The sequence below is a fragment of the Lepisma saccharinum genome, chromosome 3, assembly GCF_977018435.1.
Source record: "Lepisma saccharinum chromosome 3, izLepSacc3.1, whole genome shotgun sequence".
Classification (NCBI taxonomy): Eukaryota; Metazoa; Arthropoda; class Insecta; order Zygentoma; family Lepismatidae; genus Lepisma; species Lepisma saccharinum.
Window position 1 is genome coordinate 85,160,897 of NC_139231.1, and position 17,827 is coordinate 85,178,723.

Here is a 17,827-nt window from a genome sequence, read left to right on the forward strand (position 1 = left end):
TTATATCATATTCTATGATATTGTACTTTTTCATTGGCAATTCTCAACCCTGTACTGGGTGAAATGTCTCGAAATTGCATGGCAAGAACGCTGATTGATTTTTTTTTTTTTTTTCAAATTTTTGCATTCTTGTTTCAGTATGGTCCTCTGTCTGAAGACTGGATCGTGCAATTCTCTCCTGATTGTACAGCCTTCCTTACATTCACAACACCACCATATGATTTTTTTTTTTTTATCATAGGCCCATAAATTTCACACAATTCACTCTGAATTTTAGCAGTGTTCCAGGGCCCGGAAGTTGAGGACCGAAAAAATATGAGAAAAAGGCCCTTGAAAATACCGTTAAAATTGGAGAAAAGGACCGAAAAAATAAGAAAAAAGACCTACAATATATATGTTGTTTCTCTGATCATGTATCAATACAATTTACAATATTTTTTCACATGTTCCGGTCTGTTCCCAGGCATCACATGCTTCCAAAACACATACATTGACCAACATTAATGAAAAATGTAAAAAACTATAAACGTTTTTTTCTTGTAAGACGTACTTAAAGAAAGTTTTCGAAAACATGCTGTTTAATTTTAATGAAAGTTACATACCTTACTCTGTATTGTAATATTCCACCAAGGTCATCATCAGGTGCTCTGGTGTGAACGACCGATGATTCTCCGACAGAACACTTCGTACCTGGAGAAACTCCTCTCTACATCTGCCGGTCAAGGGGGCGTAGCGGAAATGAGCAAGGTCTGCTGGTGAAAGTCCTCTTTGAATACATCCATATCCAAGTTTTCTCTTTGTAGCACATCTCTCACTTTCAGCATGTTCTTCTGCATTACTGTTGTAAGTTTCAGATTCACAGATTCTTCAATGTGTCCTACAGATTTACCCATCTGTTGTTTGAGATCATCCATTCTGGAAAAAACTGTCAGCATATTCTCACCACATTTTTCTAGACTAGTTATTGCTGCTACAAGGAAAGAATAATTGCTCTTAATGAAGGCAAGGCTGCCTCACACCTCAGGGTCTGGCAGCAGCGCTTTCCCTGTCGAAGCCATCAATCACTTCTTTCACTACTTCAAAGTGATCGGAGTAATAAACACAGGCACTTATCAGAGTTTCCCATCAAGTGAGAACGGGTTCTGGGGGCAAAGGTACACCAGGGGTATGCACCCGGAAACACTGAACTCTGTGAGACACATGACATTAATCATATTAGTGTAAATTTATTTAATTGCCTTCGCTGCCTCCACCATGTATGTTGTGCAATCAGTGACAAATAGTAGCACATTGTCGTGTCTAATCCCTTGCGGCCACAACATATAAACATTGTCTTGTCAAAAAGTTTGCATATTGCTTGGTGATTCACTTTCTCAAACATTTCACATGTAAGAAGAAACACTTTATCCAGATTGTCTTCTTCCAATGTGCCCACAATGACATTTCCAACACAGCAGCCTTCCTCGTCAGTTGTTTCGTCTATAGAGATGAAAAGTTTTTTTTATTTTCTACGTAGGTGCGAATTCTTTTTACCGTGTCTGTGTAGCAGCGTTCCAAATATCCCTTACGGAGTGTAGATTCGTCAGGAATACTTTGACCAGTGTGTTTTTCTAGAAACTGTTGAAGTGAACGATTATTCACTTTCCACAATGGAATATTGGCACTTACAAAGGCTTTGCAGAGAAGCTGGGATGCTGTTTTCCTCTCCTTCGCCCATGCAATGGCTCTCAAATGTTTTTCACGCCCTATGTGCTGCTGCACATGGAATCGTTTTGCTGCAGAAACTTTTGTTTCACACAGTTTACAGAATAGAATTGTTCCATCAGTTGAAAACACATCATCTCCGAAATCGGATACAGGTTGTCGTAAGAAACATGACTTCGATGGTTTAACCTTAGGCATCTTGAAGAGCACTGAAACAATTGGCCTCGTAGAACTGTCTCCCTGCTAAGTCTCCCACTAATATTGCTGCCAATGAGCAAGGAATAAAACTCGTACAGTTGGCACTCTCCGCACCTAGTATTGCCAAGTGGTAGTTAATTGTTGCCACAGAAAGGGTTGGCTATTGTTTCATTAATCACGCCTCCTTTTTTTTTGCTGGCAGTTGAGCAATTGTTAATTTTGTATGAAAAAATTACAAAAACTTGAAAGAAAGCTTAAATAAGACCAAAAAGATGCAAAATATTAAAAAAAAATACTACAAAAAGCAAAAACTGGGAAAAAGGCAAAATAAAAGTTTCGGATTCTGACTCCCTTTCGTGTGAAATGGATAAATACCTTCCTTGGATACGTCTATTACATCACAAAGAAGAGAAGACATTTCCTCAAATTACGGGCCCTGGCATTAAGAAATAAAGTCATCAAATTACGGGCCCTGGCATTAAGAAATAAAGTCAAAGTCACTTTCACAACTTCCACAATTGCTTATTGTCCCAACCATAATAAATGAATGGATCTTGAAAGTGATCAAAAATAAAGTTGTGATGGTGTGACTGAGAGCAGTCTAACGAAAGAGTTACAACTTCAGCACATGCGAGTTCCATCATTGTTGCAACCATTTGTTGTGAGAAACTGGTCCAAGGGTCCCGGGTTCGAATCCCGGTCGGGCTTGGTTGTTTGTGAATGTCCATTCATCAATTTCATCATTTCATGACTCATCCCCATATTCGCAAATTAGCCAAGAGGCACAAAACGCGAAGTAAAATAAACTAAATCAATCAATCAATCAATTGTGAGAAACTGGCCCTACTTTTGTAATGCACCCTGTACTTATATACATCAAGGCTTTTTAGCAATGGAAAACCAAATGTTGGGTATTTTTAAAAGGAGAGAGAAAATACATTACATAACCTGTACAAACCAAAACACACAGCGAAGGTAAACAAATAAATAAAAATACCTGCCAGTAAACTGAGAAAAGAGGAGATCAAATAAGTTACTAATGTTATTGTTGAACCAATTCCAGGAACATAGTCATAAAATCTCCATCTTATTTACCCATTAGAAGATTAATATGCAAATATTTTTGGTTCTAAGAACAAAGTTGTAGTAATGTTTACAAATCTTACATTGAATGTAAACAATAGGGAAACCAGCTTACAAGTAATTTTTGCAAGAATAGACACTTTGACTGTTTACTCATGGAGAAGTGCAAAAAAATATACTAAGGCTGTTCAATAAGTAAAGTAGCAAAACGTCTTTGTACTTTTTCGTGTCACCTTATTTATTAACACTTTCTCTGCCAGGGTGGTTTCACCAATTTTGCCTCCTGCTCCAAAGTGGTTTTTGTACTTTATTTTCGCAAATTCAGACATTTTGCTTTTTTTTTACCGGTAAAAAATAGAACAGCCAAAACACTTTCAATGTGCACTCGACTCCCACTCCTTGTCGGTTATGCCTTATGCGCATCATTGTTACATCGTGACCGACAGCACCCTAGGATCAAGAAAGTCAAGCCACATGTTTTGGTCATATTGACCAACATATCGTGATTGATATGCGCCAGTTTCGGTCATTATGACTGACGTGGCAGTTAACGTGTTGAACAACTTCCCTTTATTTCAACTGAATATTTATTAAAGATATTAGTTCTAGTGTATTTGTAGGAATTTACTACTCTTTTGGCTGTTAGTAGGATATGCATGTGTCATTTGCTGAATACCTGGTAATCAGTAAAAAAAATAATATCATATTAGTATTTTGTAATTTGTTTCGTTAGTAAAGATTTGTACTATGGAACATTCTTTTTCCTTCCAGGAGGGGATGACAGACGTGTGCTATTATGGAAAGTTGAACAAGCAGTGCAAGGCATGGGTACCCCTGCTGCCATGAAAGCTCAGCACATAAGCAACATATTTTGCCTTGGTTACGATAGCACCAACAGCAAGATTTTCTCAGCTGGTAATGATGACCAAGTTATAGTCCATGACACAAGAACGTAAGTTAAAGCTTCTGCATATTACTTCTACTATATTCTTGACATTTTCAATGATTTATTTCATTTAAAAATGGTAACCATTGGTAAAAATGGTATACTACTAAAACAGTGTGTCTACCAGTCAAGAAATTTACAGGTAGGTCAAGAATGTATGCTTGTGGTCAAGAATTTTTGCTATATTTTAGAGTATAGTGAATTTATGTTGTTACATACCTGTACTGGGATTTGATAAAATTGAATATTGGGAAATCTAAAATTTTATTGAGTTGTGGTTAAGAATTGTTCGCTTTGTTTCTTAAGAATTACAATTACAATTTGAAAAATATTAAAGAAAGTAATGTGACCATTCCCCATCCAGGATAAAGTCTGAAGCATTAATTTTTACATGTATGAATAATTAAAGCAAGTCAATCTTTTCATAAAGTACAGTGTCAGTTTTCATCCTAACCGACATTGTGGCAGGGGTTTTTCATTGAATAAAAAATATATATTTTCTTAATTTCCAACTATACCTAAGTAAGGGGCAATTAAATAAATGTTAAGAAAAAGGAAAGAAAGGTCAAGAAAAAGTCAAGAATTTTTAATTTGTTATTTTGGTAGACACACTGTAAAAGCAATGTGAACTAGAGTCAGGAAGGAAAGAAGACATTGTTACTTTGGTGGCCAAGTGCCTCACACATTCTAATCGTGATCTGCTACTGAAGGTTCTAGTCCTGGTCTGAGTGTTGATTCCTTTGTCATTGTTCCTTCATTGATATCGTCTTTTCAGAGAAAGCAATGTAAAAATAAGAAAAATACAAATACAAAATAATGTATTACTTGAATACTTGGTGATAGTACTGTAACTCTTCTATTCTCTAAAAGATTGAGGGCCTCCCCAATGGCATAGTGGTAATGCCGTTGCCTTGTAAATAAGGGGTCCCAGGTTCGATTCTTGTTGGAGGCACATGGCACAGTGTTTCAGATCCCACTTTAAACTGTAGGTCCAGTCCTGATTAGCCTTTCTGTGCATAAAGTGAACTTAAATACAAAAATTCAAATTCTAAAAGAGTTTGGAAGTAATATTTTCAGTATTCTGTTTTGTTAGCCAATAAACATTTGCTTTCTTAATTCTTAAAGTAGATTAATAAATAATGTACCAAAATTAGGACTGATATGAAATTTTTGCCAATACTGAAAGTGCAGACGTAGACTTTACCTAAAAAACTGGAAAATATTTATTTTTTATGTTCCAAAACATTGGAAATATGTGGCTAAAAGTAAAAAATATTTACTTAATTAAATATTAAAAATGACCGACTGAGCCACAGTTTTTATGTTCACACACTGATCTAATTTTTTTTGCACAGTTTCTTCGTAACACTGTGGAGGTAATGTTTATGTAACGTGGATTCATTGGGTGGCAAAAATTGTATGTATTGTGACAATTAAGTTTTTCAGAACAGGATTGTTTATTTTCTTAAGTGGGATGCCCAGTGCAGCAGATATTCTACTTAAATCTAAATAATATTGCAAACACTTAGAATGTCCTTTATTTGAACATATTGTGGCTCCTATTAGCACTTCTCGTAAACACACATGTAAACCTGTATCACAGTGTCTTGTTTCCTGACAAATGCTGGTGACTCAAGAACACTGCTCTGCATGAATTGCCTTGCCACAACACCGACTAGTGACTGGTATGTTTTGTAGTTCGGAATAGGATAGTAATTTATTAATTTACCATATATGTTGTCTGTTTTATGCAATTAACTCCAAAATAAGCATTTGCACAAAGAATTTGGAAACTTTTTTGTCTAGAATGTCTAAGATATGTACATTTTATGTTCTTTCCCTAGAAATATGTGTTTTATGTGCTAAAGATAAAATTATGCATGTTTTTGTGAAATAAGACAGTTGTATAATCGGCACTCCTATAGAGTATGGCCCACTTCCGAGGTAACACACAAAAAAGTTTTTACCTAAAAATCCGGTCCCTACTCAGGGTGGCTACTCACCAGGAATTCCCTGAATTCTGGGAATTCTGTATGAATTATTGGGTCTGTGAATTGTGCGTGAATTCTGCTTGAATTTTTCTCGTAGATGTCAAAAAGTTGCAACTTGTGTTAATCCAAATCCCATTCAGTTTATACTTATTTATAAATGTCCTGAGGCAAGTTTTTCACAGTATAGGTTTTATTTTTATCGAAGAAGGAAAAGAGATCTGCATGGAAAATGAAACAGAATTCTCTCAACCCGTTTGCTTTTTTAGTCCTTTGCAGAACACACTATCTGGCAGACGGAAGCTTATTGGAAGATAAGGCATCCTGAAGTTGAATAGTCAAATTTAAGTTTGAAATTCTGAAACAATTAACAATTTTTCATAGATTAGTATGTTTCGTAACATCTGTTTTTGAAGATGTATTTGGAGTCTGAATATGTGAAATTTCAAATGTAAACTCCACACCTTAAATTAAATATTTTAAATATATATATATATATATATATATATACAAATAATGAAGGAGACAGTAAACACTTACCACACGAATAGAAATAATTCAATATTTCGTGATCTGAGTCGCATTTTCAAGAAGGTAGATAAAAGATCGACGACACTGTGAGTAGAGGCACAGAATACTGACCACTGACCACTGAATACTGACCACCCTCAAATTCACCTGGTTCCACTCCAAAGACCAAGTGACCTTCCTCGATGTGGACATCCACATTGCGGGAGACCACTTGGAAACGTCCATACATATCAAACCAACCAACCACCTCCAGTATCTCCACTACTCCAGCTCACACCCCTACCACACCAAAAAAGCCATCCCATTTTCCCTTGCCCTCAGAGGCCAGCGCCTCAACTCATCCCCCTCATCCCGCCAAAACTACAACCTACGCCTGCACCAAGCCCTAACCAACCGTGGCTACCCCTCCACCCTCATCAACAAACAAATCACTAGAGCTAACTCCCACAACCGCCCCAAACAACCCAAAACCAACCCTCCAACTCTGATCACCCACTACCACCCTCACATTACGAAAATCAGACATACCCTCCACTCCCTCCTCCCCATCCTGCACAGTGATCCCGAGACCAGAGACATCTTTCGGGATAAACCTAGGGTCGTCTTCCGTCGCCCCCCCAACCTCCAAAACATCTTGCTCCGAAACACCCCACCCCTTCCGCACCCCTTCCCCCAGCCCACAGGTGCAACAAACCCAGATGCAAGACCTGCCCCATACTCATCACCTCCCCCACCCTCCTGATCCCTACAGCGGCAGGTGAGTTCACCCTTCACCCTAAGGGCACCTGCCACTCATCCAATCTAATTTACACCCTCATCTGTCAAATCTGCGGCAACTTCTACCTAGGCGAAACCTCCACCCCCTTGAATCTAAGGATAAATAATCACCGTTCCTCCACCCAAAAACTCCGATTTCACAGTTGCCATCCACACCAACAGCTATAACACCACCTTCAATAACTGCTTCCGTGTTGCCATCATCCACCTTTTACCCCCCCGCTCTGACACATCTTTCCGCAGGCGATGGGAAAGGGCCTATATATCAGGCATGCACGCCACTATACCCCCTGGACTCAACCTAGCCAACCAGTAACTCTTTCCTCTCCTCCCCGAAACTACCCACCCACCTTACAGTAAACACTGGCTAAAGTATTTCGTGTTTCCTTTCAACTGTTTCTGGCAACACTGACCGTAGAGACGCTACGGTCAGTATTCTGTGCCTCTACTCACAGTGTCGTCGATCTTTTATCTACATTCTTGAAAATGCGACTCAGATCGCGAAATATTGAATTATTTCTATTCGTGTGGTAAGTGTTTACTGTCTCCTTCATTATTTGTATTTATCCGCCCTTCTGGCACCATTTCTAACCCTATTCCTGTGTTTATATATATATATATATATATATATATATATATATATATATATATATATATATATATATATATATATATATATATATATATTGAATTTATTTAGAATTTTTGGATACATTGGAATCACACAAACTCTTTATATTGTTAATATATTTGTGTGTGACTGGTGAGAGTCGTAATACTTTGAAATGGAGAAAACATCTTGTACCCTTGAATTTTTGTAAAGTTTGCCTTGAACACCGGGAATTACACTTGAATTTTATCATGGTTATCCTGCTGCTGATAACCGATATTCTACCAATTTGATATAAAATTGCAAATGTTCCGTGAAGAACATGAATGGTTCATTAAGTTCCTTAATTAATATTTGTAACTAGGTGACTGGGGTTTAGCTTTGATAATGAAACTGTGCATTTAGACTTGTACTTTGCAAAACCAGAGATATTAATTATATATTTATAGTCCTAAGAATACTTAAAAAATGCAGATACTTGTACACTAATACAGGTTAGTAAACCAGTACAGCAATATGCCTAAATCAGCCAATAGTGATAAGAGTATTGATTATCCCTAGGAAATATATGATATTTATGATAATAAGTTGAACTCCAAGGGGACACGAAAAAAGTTCAAATTATCGAAAATTCAAATTAACAAAAATATGTCATTAAAGATGGTTTCAAGGGGAATAAACTTCTGTTCAAAATAACTAGTAATCGAATTATCCAAGTTTGAATTAAAAAGAGTTCATGGTATTTATTTTTACCGTTAATGGAATGTTTCATGATTTTATACTCTACTATGAAAGAGTAACGATCACTAAAACAATAGAAGCATAAACTTTTCAAAGGGGGAGGTTTTAATTTTAGCTTTTCATTATCCTCAATACTCAAGCTTTATGTCTATTGTAGAATCCCCCTCCCTTTTTTTCAGTTTTAGTATGAAAAATGCAGCCTCTATAGTGTTAACACAAAATGGTTACTTGTAATATGATGTGGTATAACATGTGACATGAACACTACATGCTCTCATATTAATTTCTTGTATTTCTCTACAGAGGGGACCCTTTAGACTACTTTGTCCATGAGCAACCCGTGTATGGGATCTCCATTGATCCTTTGAACGATAATGTCTTCGCCAGTGCCTGTGATGATGGAAGAGTTCTCATTTTTGATATTCGAGAACCAGCAGGCACAGGTATAACATTGTTTGTAATTATAGAATTATTACTTGAGAATAAAGCATGGAATATATGAAAATGTGTGTTTAAGGAAAGAGACTTTAAGATGAATGTGGCTAGACATACAATTTGCAAAGATTTGAACAAGCAGGGATCGAGGAGCCACAAAAAATAGCTCCTCAAGCTCTGAGTCCTCATTACTAAGGTTAGGATTTTCATGACAGCATATTTTTTAATTAGATGTAAGCGAGCTACTAACTTTTTCCGCGAAAAAGTAACTTGCGTACGTCTAATTATCAACTGTGGCTTTTATTCCCCAAACATGAACAGTATTTTTTTGTTTATGAATGTGATATATTTCTGAAATATATAGGAATCCATGTTATATAATACTGTTAGAGCATTTTTGACCATTTTCTATGTGCTAAATCATATTTTAACATTCTTTGTCATTTATTATATTTTTGCTGTTTCAAGGTATAAAGAAAGTACTTCATATATTTATTTATTTCCGAGGTGGATTAAATTTGTTCCACTTGTATCAGTAGTTTTCCTAGGCACAAGGTTTTATTTGAAAATTTACACCAAGTAGTTATTGTACATATGTACACAACTCTGGACTCATGATGTGAACTAACAAGACATGTGTGAAAATTTGCCAGCATATGCTACAGATATTTGGAATGAAATAAATTTGAAATTTTGAATTTTTACTTGTTTCTCTTCTTATTTTATTCTTACATAAATAATTCACCTCTTGAGGTAAGCTGTATGAGAAGAAAACAATTGTTTGAAAAGGAATAAATAATATTTGAATATTAGGTCATACATACATTTTTATTTTGAATATTTTGATGATTAGTAATACAAATCTTTGCCTAAATCATGACATGCAAGTATTATTTATTAAAATGTGTGCTGTTTAAGGCAGTTGGGAAATGATTCTTCTTCTTCTTACAGAACCGTTTTGCCTTGCTATGTATACCTCACCATTTCATGCTGTGATGTTCAATCCTGTCGAGCCAAGACTTCTAACAACAGCCAATTCAAAAGAAGGTGTTGGTCTATGGGATGTGCGTAAACCACAGCAGTGAGTATTTGTTTTTCTCTTTCTGCTAGCCTCTTTGGTGTGATTTTTCTTGTATGTACACATACTGTAGAAGTCCCGTGTATTTTCTTGCCTGTTTCATGAGTGTTGTTCATTTTCATTGTTATACATATAAAACAATCACTATATGGTACTGTGCATAATGCAACAATTAAGTCACAAGTATAAGTGGATTGGAGCTCAGATGAAAGTGGTCAGGACCACACACTGGTACACCAGAGGTCCCAAGTTTGAACCCTGTTCAAGGCATGGGTGTATCATCCATTTCATCTGTTCATCAGAAATTGGCACTTGATTTCTCTAAAACTGCACATGATGTTTTGGTTCTATCCGTTGTTCATTTATGTTCATATGAAGACATGACATGCTGGAATAAAAAAAAAAAACAATGTTTATTACTATTTTTAACAAAAGCATTTTGAAAATGTCACTTTATTTTTCCAAGAAAAATTAATTCAATGTTGAAGTACGTCTTGAAGCTTTCCTGGCGATGAATAATGAAAAGATTCTCTCGGGCTATCGACCAGGTGAGATGTGGAATAGATTCCAAGCCTTCGGCTAATGTCTCTCTTATGTTCAGGGTAGAAGTGCAGTCTTGAGGTCCCGATTGGTTCGCCATCGTCAATGGGACCTTCCCTCCATGAACACACATACATCAGGTTAATGCTCAAGACTGCACTTCTACCCTGAAGATGAGTGATATTAGCTCTCAAAAGCTTGGAATCCTTTCCACAATTCACGTGGTCGATAGCCCGAGAGAATCTTTTTATAATTCGATGGTATTTAACATGTGACAACCACCATTCTTGCTGGTATATTTTGCATGTAAAAGAAAAAAACAATAAAAGAAATTTAAAAAAACGTTCAAACCTACTTATTGTTTCTTCAAATAAAATTTCTTATGTAAATATTGTATTTGAAAATTAATGTTTTCTTGCAAGTTATGTAAATGCATTTAACGGCACTTGTAATAGTTTGTGGATAGAAAATAATCTCTGAATGAGTTAGTAAACCCAAGCAATATCTACCAAGGGTATGTGATGTCATTTCAGCTCTACTAGGTGTCGGTGACCTTGACTTCCAAGCCTCAACTCATTGCAGACAAGTTCACCCATAGCATTCACTTCTAAAATCAGAGTTGAGAGAAGTGCCACCACAATCCATCCGCATCTTGGAATAAAAGTGATGGCTGAATAAATTGCTTAAGTTTATTACGACGGTCCGCCATCTTAGGCGAGGTGCCCAACCCTCATGTCACCCAAAAACCCCATACCTCAAAACCCCAATCCTGACAATTTCCAAATTTGTGCTAAATAAACCACTTGAAGCAGATTTTTCGTGTGACCACCATCTGCTAGCAGGAGATGCGCCGTTTGGAGTTTCACAGTGCAGATGACATACAAATTTTGATCGTTGGTGCAAAAAGAGAGACTGGAATTTGCAGTATTTCTAATTTCAAAATAGATATATGGGCCACCTATTTTTTGAACATCGTGTACTGGATCTTACAAGAGGACATCAACGAAGGCAATTGTTAAACCCAGTTACACTTTGGGAGAACATTAAAGCGTATGGATTCCTGGATCCAACAAGTAAATGTGTCATTGACTTCCAGACCACCCTGTACCATTAAGAAAGATATGAAAGAACTAGCATGGACATTGGTAATGACTTACTCTGTCAACAGGACATGTATGAGCTATCACTTGCACCCAAATAAAGAAACCTTATCACCCCCTTTTGTTTTGCGTGCTTTACCAAACAGAAAGTACATGTGTCAATGTCCTTTCCCACATTCACTGTCCAAGGAAATGTCAGCACCAAGCATGCACAAGCCTATTCCACTGCTGAAAGATAGAGAATAGAATTATGTATGTCAAGACAGAGCAACTTTGTATCTTAAACAGGTGTCATTTTGAAAAACATAGCCTTTGAATACTCATTTGTGTCTAGTAAACAAATTAAATATGCTTTATAATTCAACTCTTAGAAGACCAGGACCAATGGTCTTAGTTCTTAGACCTTCATGGGTGTGACCAACATGATTCTCACTGAGGTCTGTGTAAAACTCAAAAGTGACATGAAATTAAATTAAATTCAACAGGTTCAAGTTAAATAACAGTTGATTACATCTGTATCCGTACAGCCTTTTACATTTCAGACCAATATGCGATAGTTTATGCCTCTTCTGGCAATACCCGAAATGATATTTCAACTCGTTTCACTCACATTAATACAGAACATCTCGTATATGCAATACATATTAACCATGCCACTGATCAGATGTCAAATTTTATAATTTACATAAAGACTTGTACCCTGAAAATATTGATGGGGACACCAAGTTGGTGAGGTGTATTCCAAGAGAATCACGCAGTCGCGATGATCACCATATAATTCATGTAAAGCTCATAGGTGCGTGCCTTTAACTGCATAACGTTATGTGTAACACAATGGAGATGAGATATGGCACAGTTGCTTTCACTGGCAACTAGCAATTTTCAACACGATAAAGGTAGAGGTGAGATAGCTGCTTTCCTTGCAACTAATAAACATAAAGTGAGCATTGAGTTTTAACACAATCACAGCATCCCTTTCCATATGGATTCCATTAATACAAAGTGAATATCCACCTTGCCTCGTTCAAAGTCACCTGCTGATAACCATAGTGTTGCAGTCACCCTTTTCCTGATTTGACGCCACAAACTCACCGATCGCGATGAAAGCAACCTTCAGTTTTCAGCAGAAGATATCCATGATCAGAGCTGACATATCTTTCTAACCTGATGCACGTTGCGACTTATCCAAATTAGCAAAATTCCACAGTATTGCTTTGCCACTCACACGACCACCATTGTTTCCAAAAGAGCGAGCCTTTTTACCTCCCGACATGCTGCACTTCCAGAACACACGTACCACTATTTTTATCGAAAAATGGACAAATTCTTTAAATACCGCTTTAGAATGTGTGTCAAGGATATTCTGCCACATCAAGTACAACTATGATGTGAAATACAACCTAACACTATTAAAGAGCAAATGGGAAGCGTTGGATTATATCTTGATATCGTGCGCCATACTATATTTTTACTTTTACTCCCGCATTCCACCGGCGACTGCACAAAAAAAGAAGAAAATAAGCATGATTTGTTATTCGTACAACTAATGCGGATTTCAAGTCCTAATTTTGAGAAAGCATGAATGTGAGTATTGAACCTCAACAGTTAAATTCTTGAATGTATGTTTAATTTTGAAAATTAACTCTTATTGTTGTACTGGATCAAGCCTATCCAACAATAATTTGATCATTTAATCACTGACGACAAGTCGGTTTGTGCATAAGATTATCACCTACCGCTACAAGTCAGTTAGGAGAGGCATTTACTATCCTGTGCACATTCAAGGGCGAGGGATAATACTAACGCTTCAGGGCCTAAGAACAATACGTCATAAGGTCCAGCCTTAAACTATGGACCTGAGCATGCTTTCTGTTTTTTTCTTCTTTCTTTCAAAATTGGATACCAGGAATTACACGTCCTCAAAGAGTGGTATTTTTTTCTTGCTTCCCTGCAGTGTCCATGCTCATGTTAGAACAGATTTTCTAGAAATCTATTCCATAAGATGGCTACACTGCCTTTGTTATACCTTTTTATTTTTTCTCCCAGGAAGTATCTATCTGTTTTCAACACAGAAACACAGTTGTGGGGACATAACACTGTTACATACTACATTTTTCATTCTATTGCCATAGGAAGGAAATAATTTGAATTATTATATGAAATTAAAATCTTCTTTTTTTTAACTTTCACTATTTGGAGGTAAAATGTATAAATTTCACCTTTTCTAAGGGTCTTGCCTGCAAGAATAATTTTTTTTTTAAAAAAAAAACCCTCTGACAATCAGTTTTCTTGCCTCTTCTTTTTTTTACATTGCGGCAAGTTTGAAAAGCACATGGTGAAAAGTTCTCATCCCAAAAGGCTGAAGGGTAGCAGAGGCTCCCATCCACTAAAGATGAATGGCTTGTAATGCTTACCAACTGCTGTTTATTTACAATGTCACCAGCTCTATGTTCAATATTTAACACAACATTTTAATCAGGGGCTGTGAAAGTATATTTCTACAGAGTGTCCGAAAAGTCACGCAACCCGGTGTTTACGACCGTATAACGGAATAGCGAAACGGAATTAGAAGAAACGCTTTCTGCCAAGAGAATGCCCTGTATATTGGGAAAATTTAGAGAGACAAACATATGTAAGAACATGCATGTTTTAATAACAAATAAGCAAAGTGTTGCCAAAGGCGGAAAAAAAATATTTGCAAATCGTGTGTATTGATGCACAGAACTCACCGAGGTAAATTATTGCAACATTTCACAATACCAACGAACAATTTGGATGGCCATCTATTGAATTTGACAGAAAAAGAACTTTGACGAAGTTTCAAAAACATTGCAGAAGGGAATAAATGAGCTGTTCCAAAAATCGATGTTTTCACAATATTACGAGGGACACTGGCAACACTGTTGGTGTCACGTGTCACTAACAGACGTGTTTCACCTCAGGCTATCACACTAAGTCACTTTTAACGACAAAGGAGAAAGTTGGTTATTCTCGAACATATGCAATAAATTACATACACCTTGTAACCCTGAAATGTGTGTTCAGAAGAAGGTGTATCAATTGTCATGTTTTCTCTGCCTTAGGTGGTTGCTGTTTGCCGCGAACCGCATTCCAGATTGTGTCTACTTATGCTGAAGTCGTGTGTGTGTTTTTAAAATGCCATATTCTACACAGGAAAGAGTGTTTATTGTTGAAGAATATATCCGAACATTGTCATATTCTTGCATAAGAGAAGCATTTAGGGATACCCACATTTCAGGGTTGCAAGGTGTATGTAATTTATTGCATATGTTCGAGAATAACCAACTTTCTCCTTTGTCGTTAAAAGTGACTTAGTGTGATAGCCTGAGGTGAAACACGTCTGTTAGTGACACGTGACACCAACAGTGTTGCCAGTGTCCCTCGTAATATTGTGAAAACATCGATTTTTGGAACAGCTCATTTATTCCCTTCTGCAATGTTTTTGAAACTTCGTCAAAGTTCTTTTTCTGTCAAATTCAATAGATGGCCATCCAAATTGTTCGTTGGTATTGTGAAATGTTGCAATAATTTACCTCAGTGAGTTCTGTGCATCAATACACACGATTTGCAAATATTTTTTTTCCGCCTTTGGCAACACTTTGCTTATTTGTTATTAAAACATGCATGTTCTTACATATGTTTGTCTCTCTAAATTTTCCCAATATACAGGGCATTCTCTTGGCAGAAAGCGTTTCTTCTAATTCCGTTTCGCTATTCCGTTATACGGTCGTAAACACCAGGTTGCGTGACTTTTTGGACACTCTGTACTTGGCTTTAGTGCAGATAGTGTGATCAGCACCACCACAGTCAGGGTGCTTTTACCTTCTAGTGTGTTCTGTAATATACATCTGGGTGAACCCCTCCCAAGTCGCTCTGGGGTTCAGTTTGTATCTCACCAGTGGTACCATGGAACTACTATCTTGAGTACAGGAGCATGGTGCTGCTCACTTCATCTTCACTAGTGCAGAGATTGTGAATGTGTTCAGCTTCAACTTCACAATGTATAGTGAAAAGAGTGGAACTAGTTATTCTGAGAAACGTTATATGTATCGTCTTTTTGGTTTTTATTATTCTTTATTATTCTTGTGTTAATGTTTGTTAAGCTTGATGTGAAGATGTACCAGAAAAAACATTTAAACTACATTTTTTTTTGACAGGGTTTTGCTACGATATGGAGGCCACAATGCATCACAAAGTTGCATGAGTGTGAGGTTCAATAGAAGAGGAACTCATGTCCTGGCCCTTCGCAGGAGATTGCCCCCTGTGTTGTATGCAGTACATTCTACATCGCACGTATGCCAGTTTGATCATCCGGGGTACTATAATTCTTGTACGATGAAGAGTTGCTGCTTTGCAGGAGAGAATGATGAATATGTTTTATCAGGTTCTGATGACTTCAACTTGTATGTTTGGAAAATACCTCCTTCCGAAAATAGAGGTATGTGCAACTTTTTCTCTGACTACCTAACAAGGGTTTCAGTTTAGAGTGTAATTTGTCAAGTTTTTTAAAATTGGTTAGCAGAGAGGGAAAGAGAGAGTGTGTGTGGTGTGTGTGTTTGTGTGTGTACACGTGGTTGAATTGAAGGAGTGTGTATTAGTTAGGGATGATTACTGAGTGGCTAGGTTGAGTTCAGGGAATATGCTAGCATGCATTACTGATATGTGTGATGTTCCCCATGGTTTATGAACAGATGTGTAAGTTGATGGGGTAGCGAATGATTGATGGCTACTCTGAAGTAGTTGTTGAAGTTTGTGTTGTGACTAGGACTGAGGTGATACTGATACTGATGTATTGGTATCTGAAAGTATCAATTGAAATTTTTTCACTGATACTATTATTTATGAGCCTTTTCAGAGGTTCATTCACCCTTTCTAGTGACAGGTTGAAAGGCCAGCGCAGAAGTTCTGCTGCATGTAGATTTTCCGACAAATGCTGGACAAACCTCCACCCTCCTGGGAAGCAGATGATTGACAAGATCAAAGGCAGGGCAAAGTGAAAGCTGCTCCCAAACTTCTCGAAAGCATGTAACTACCTGGTAAAGGCTATGTGGAAATGAAATAAATTATTCATTTCCAGTTCCTGGTTGCAAACTCCTGGGGTAAGAGAGGGTGGATGTTTCTGAAACCAGCATTACTATCATGCTGGACTGTTTTTTTAAATCTTGAATTATACAAGAATCGGCATTGGTATTGGTGGGAATCTGTGAGAGTATCGGTATCGGTTCAAAGTGGTATCAGCTCAGCCCTAGTTGTGACTCTGTGAGTGGCAATGGTAAATTGGAGTTTTGCTTGAAAACCATGATATTGATTCTGAAGTTCAGGGGAGGTCCAGCATGATATGTCACAAGAAGAATAAAGAACCATTTTAGGAATAGCATTTATTGCATGATTTTGTAATATACAGCAGTACTTCTGTAAACTGTTTTTTAATGGTTGATTGGTTGGGCAGCAGTTGGTTTTGGATATTTGATGGAGATATCCAATCCGCTTCTTAGTGGCTCATATTGGCCACTAAGGTCGTAACTCTTCCGCTTCCATTGCATTTGGGATTTTCTCTTATGATCCTCTTCCGCCTCTGGAACCGTTGGTCTTCGCCCTCCGGGCCGGCTCTCTATATTTTAACCCCTAGAGAGAGGGTGGCCCAGTATTAAGCCCCCAGGCACTGGGCTCCCTGTCCACGGGTCCTTATTCTATATTCGGACCACCCCACCATATCTGGTGGGATCCCTCATCCGCCACCCGAGGGACGTGCCTGGTAGAGGTCAGGGTCCCCATGCCTTAGTACCTAGAAAATATCTATGGGAGGCATTAGAAAGTAAGGAAGTACCTAAGGAACTTATTAAAGCAATAAGAAGTGTATATAAGGATGTAAAAGGAATAGTAAGAATAGAAGGAAATGAGTCTAAGGAATTTCAAATAGAAAAAGGAATTAAACAGGGAGATAGTCTCAGTCCTTTACTTTTCATTAATGTAATGGATGAAATAACTAAAATTTGCAAAAGAAGAACCCCAAGAGTACAAATAGGATATTGGAATATGAGAGTAGTACAACTGCAAGTACTGCTATATGCTGAT

General features: G+C 37.3%; 1 protein-coding gene across 1 annotated transcript in view; it reads left to right on the forward strand.

Moving 5' to 3' along the window:
• Positions 1 to 17,827, forward strand: part of LOC145985205 (uncharacterized) — a 41,207-nt gene that overhangs the window by 8,824 nt on the left and 14,556 nt on the right. Inside the window, exons 2-5 of the mRNA XM_083118943.1 lie at positions 3,757 to 3,937; positions 8,882 to 9,021; positions 9,965 to 10,094; positions 15,910 to 16,190. Of these exons, the coding sequence (XP_082975069.1) occupies positions 3,757 to 3,937; positions 8,882 to 9,021; positions 9,965 to 10,094; positions 15,910 to 16,190 (732 nt within the window). The remainder of the gene's footprint in view (positions 1 to 3,756; positions 3,938 to 8,881; positions 9,022 to 9,964; positions 10,095 to 15,909; positions 16,191 to 17,827) is intronic.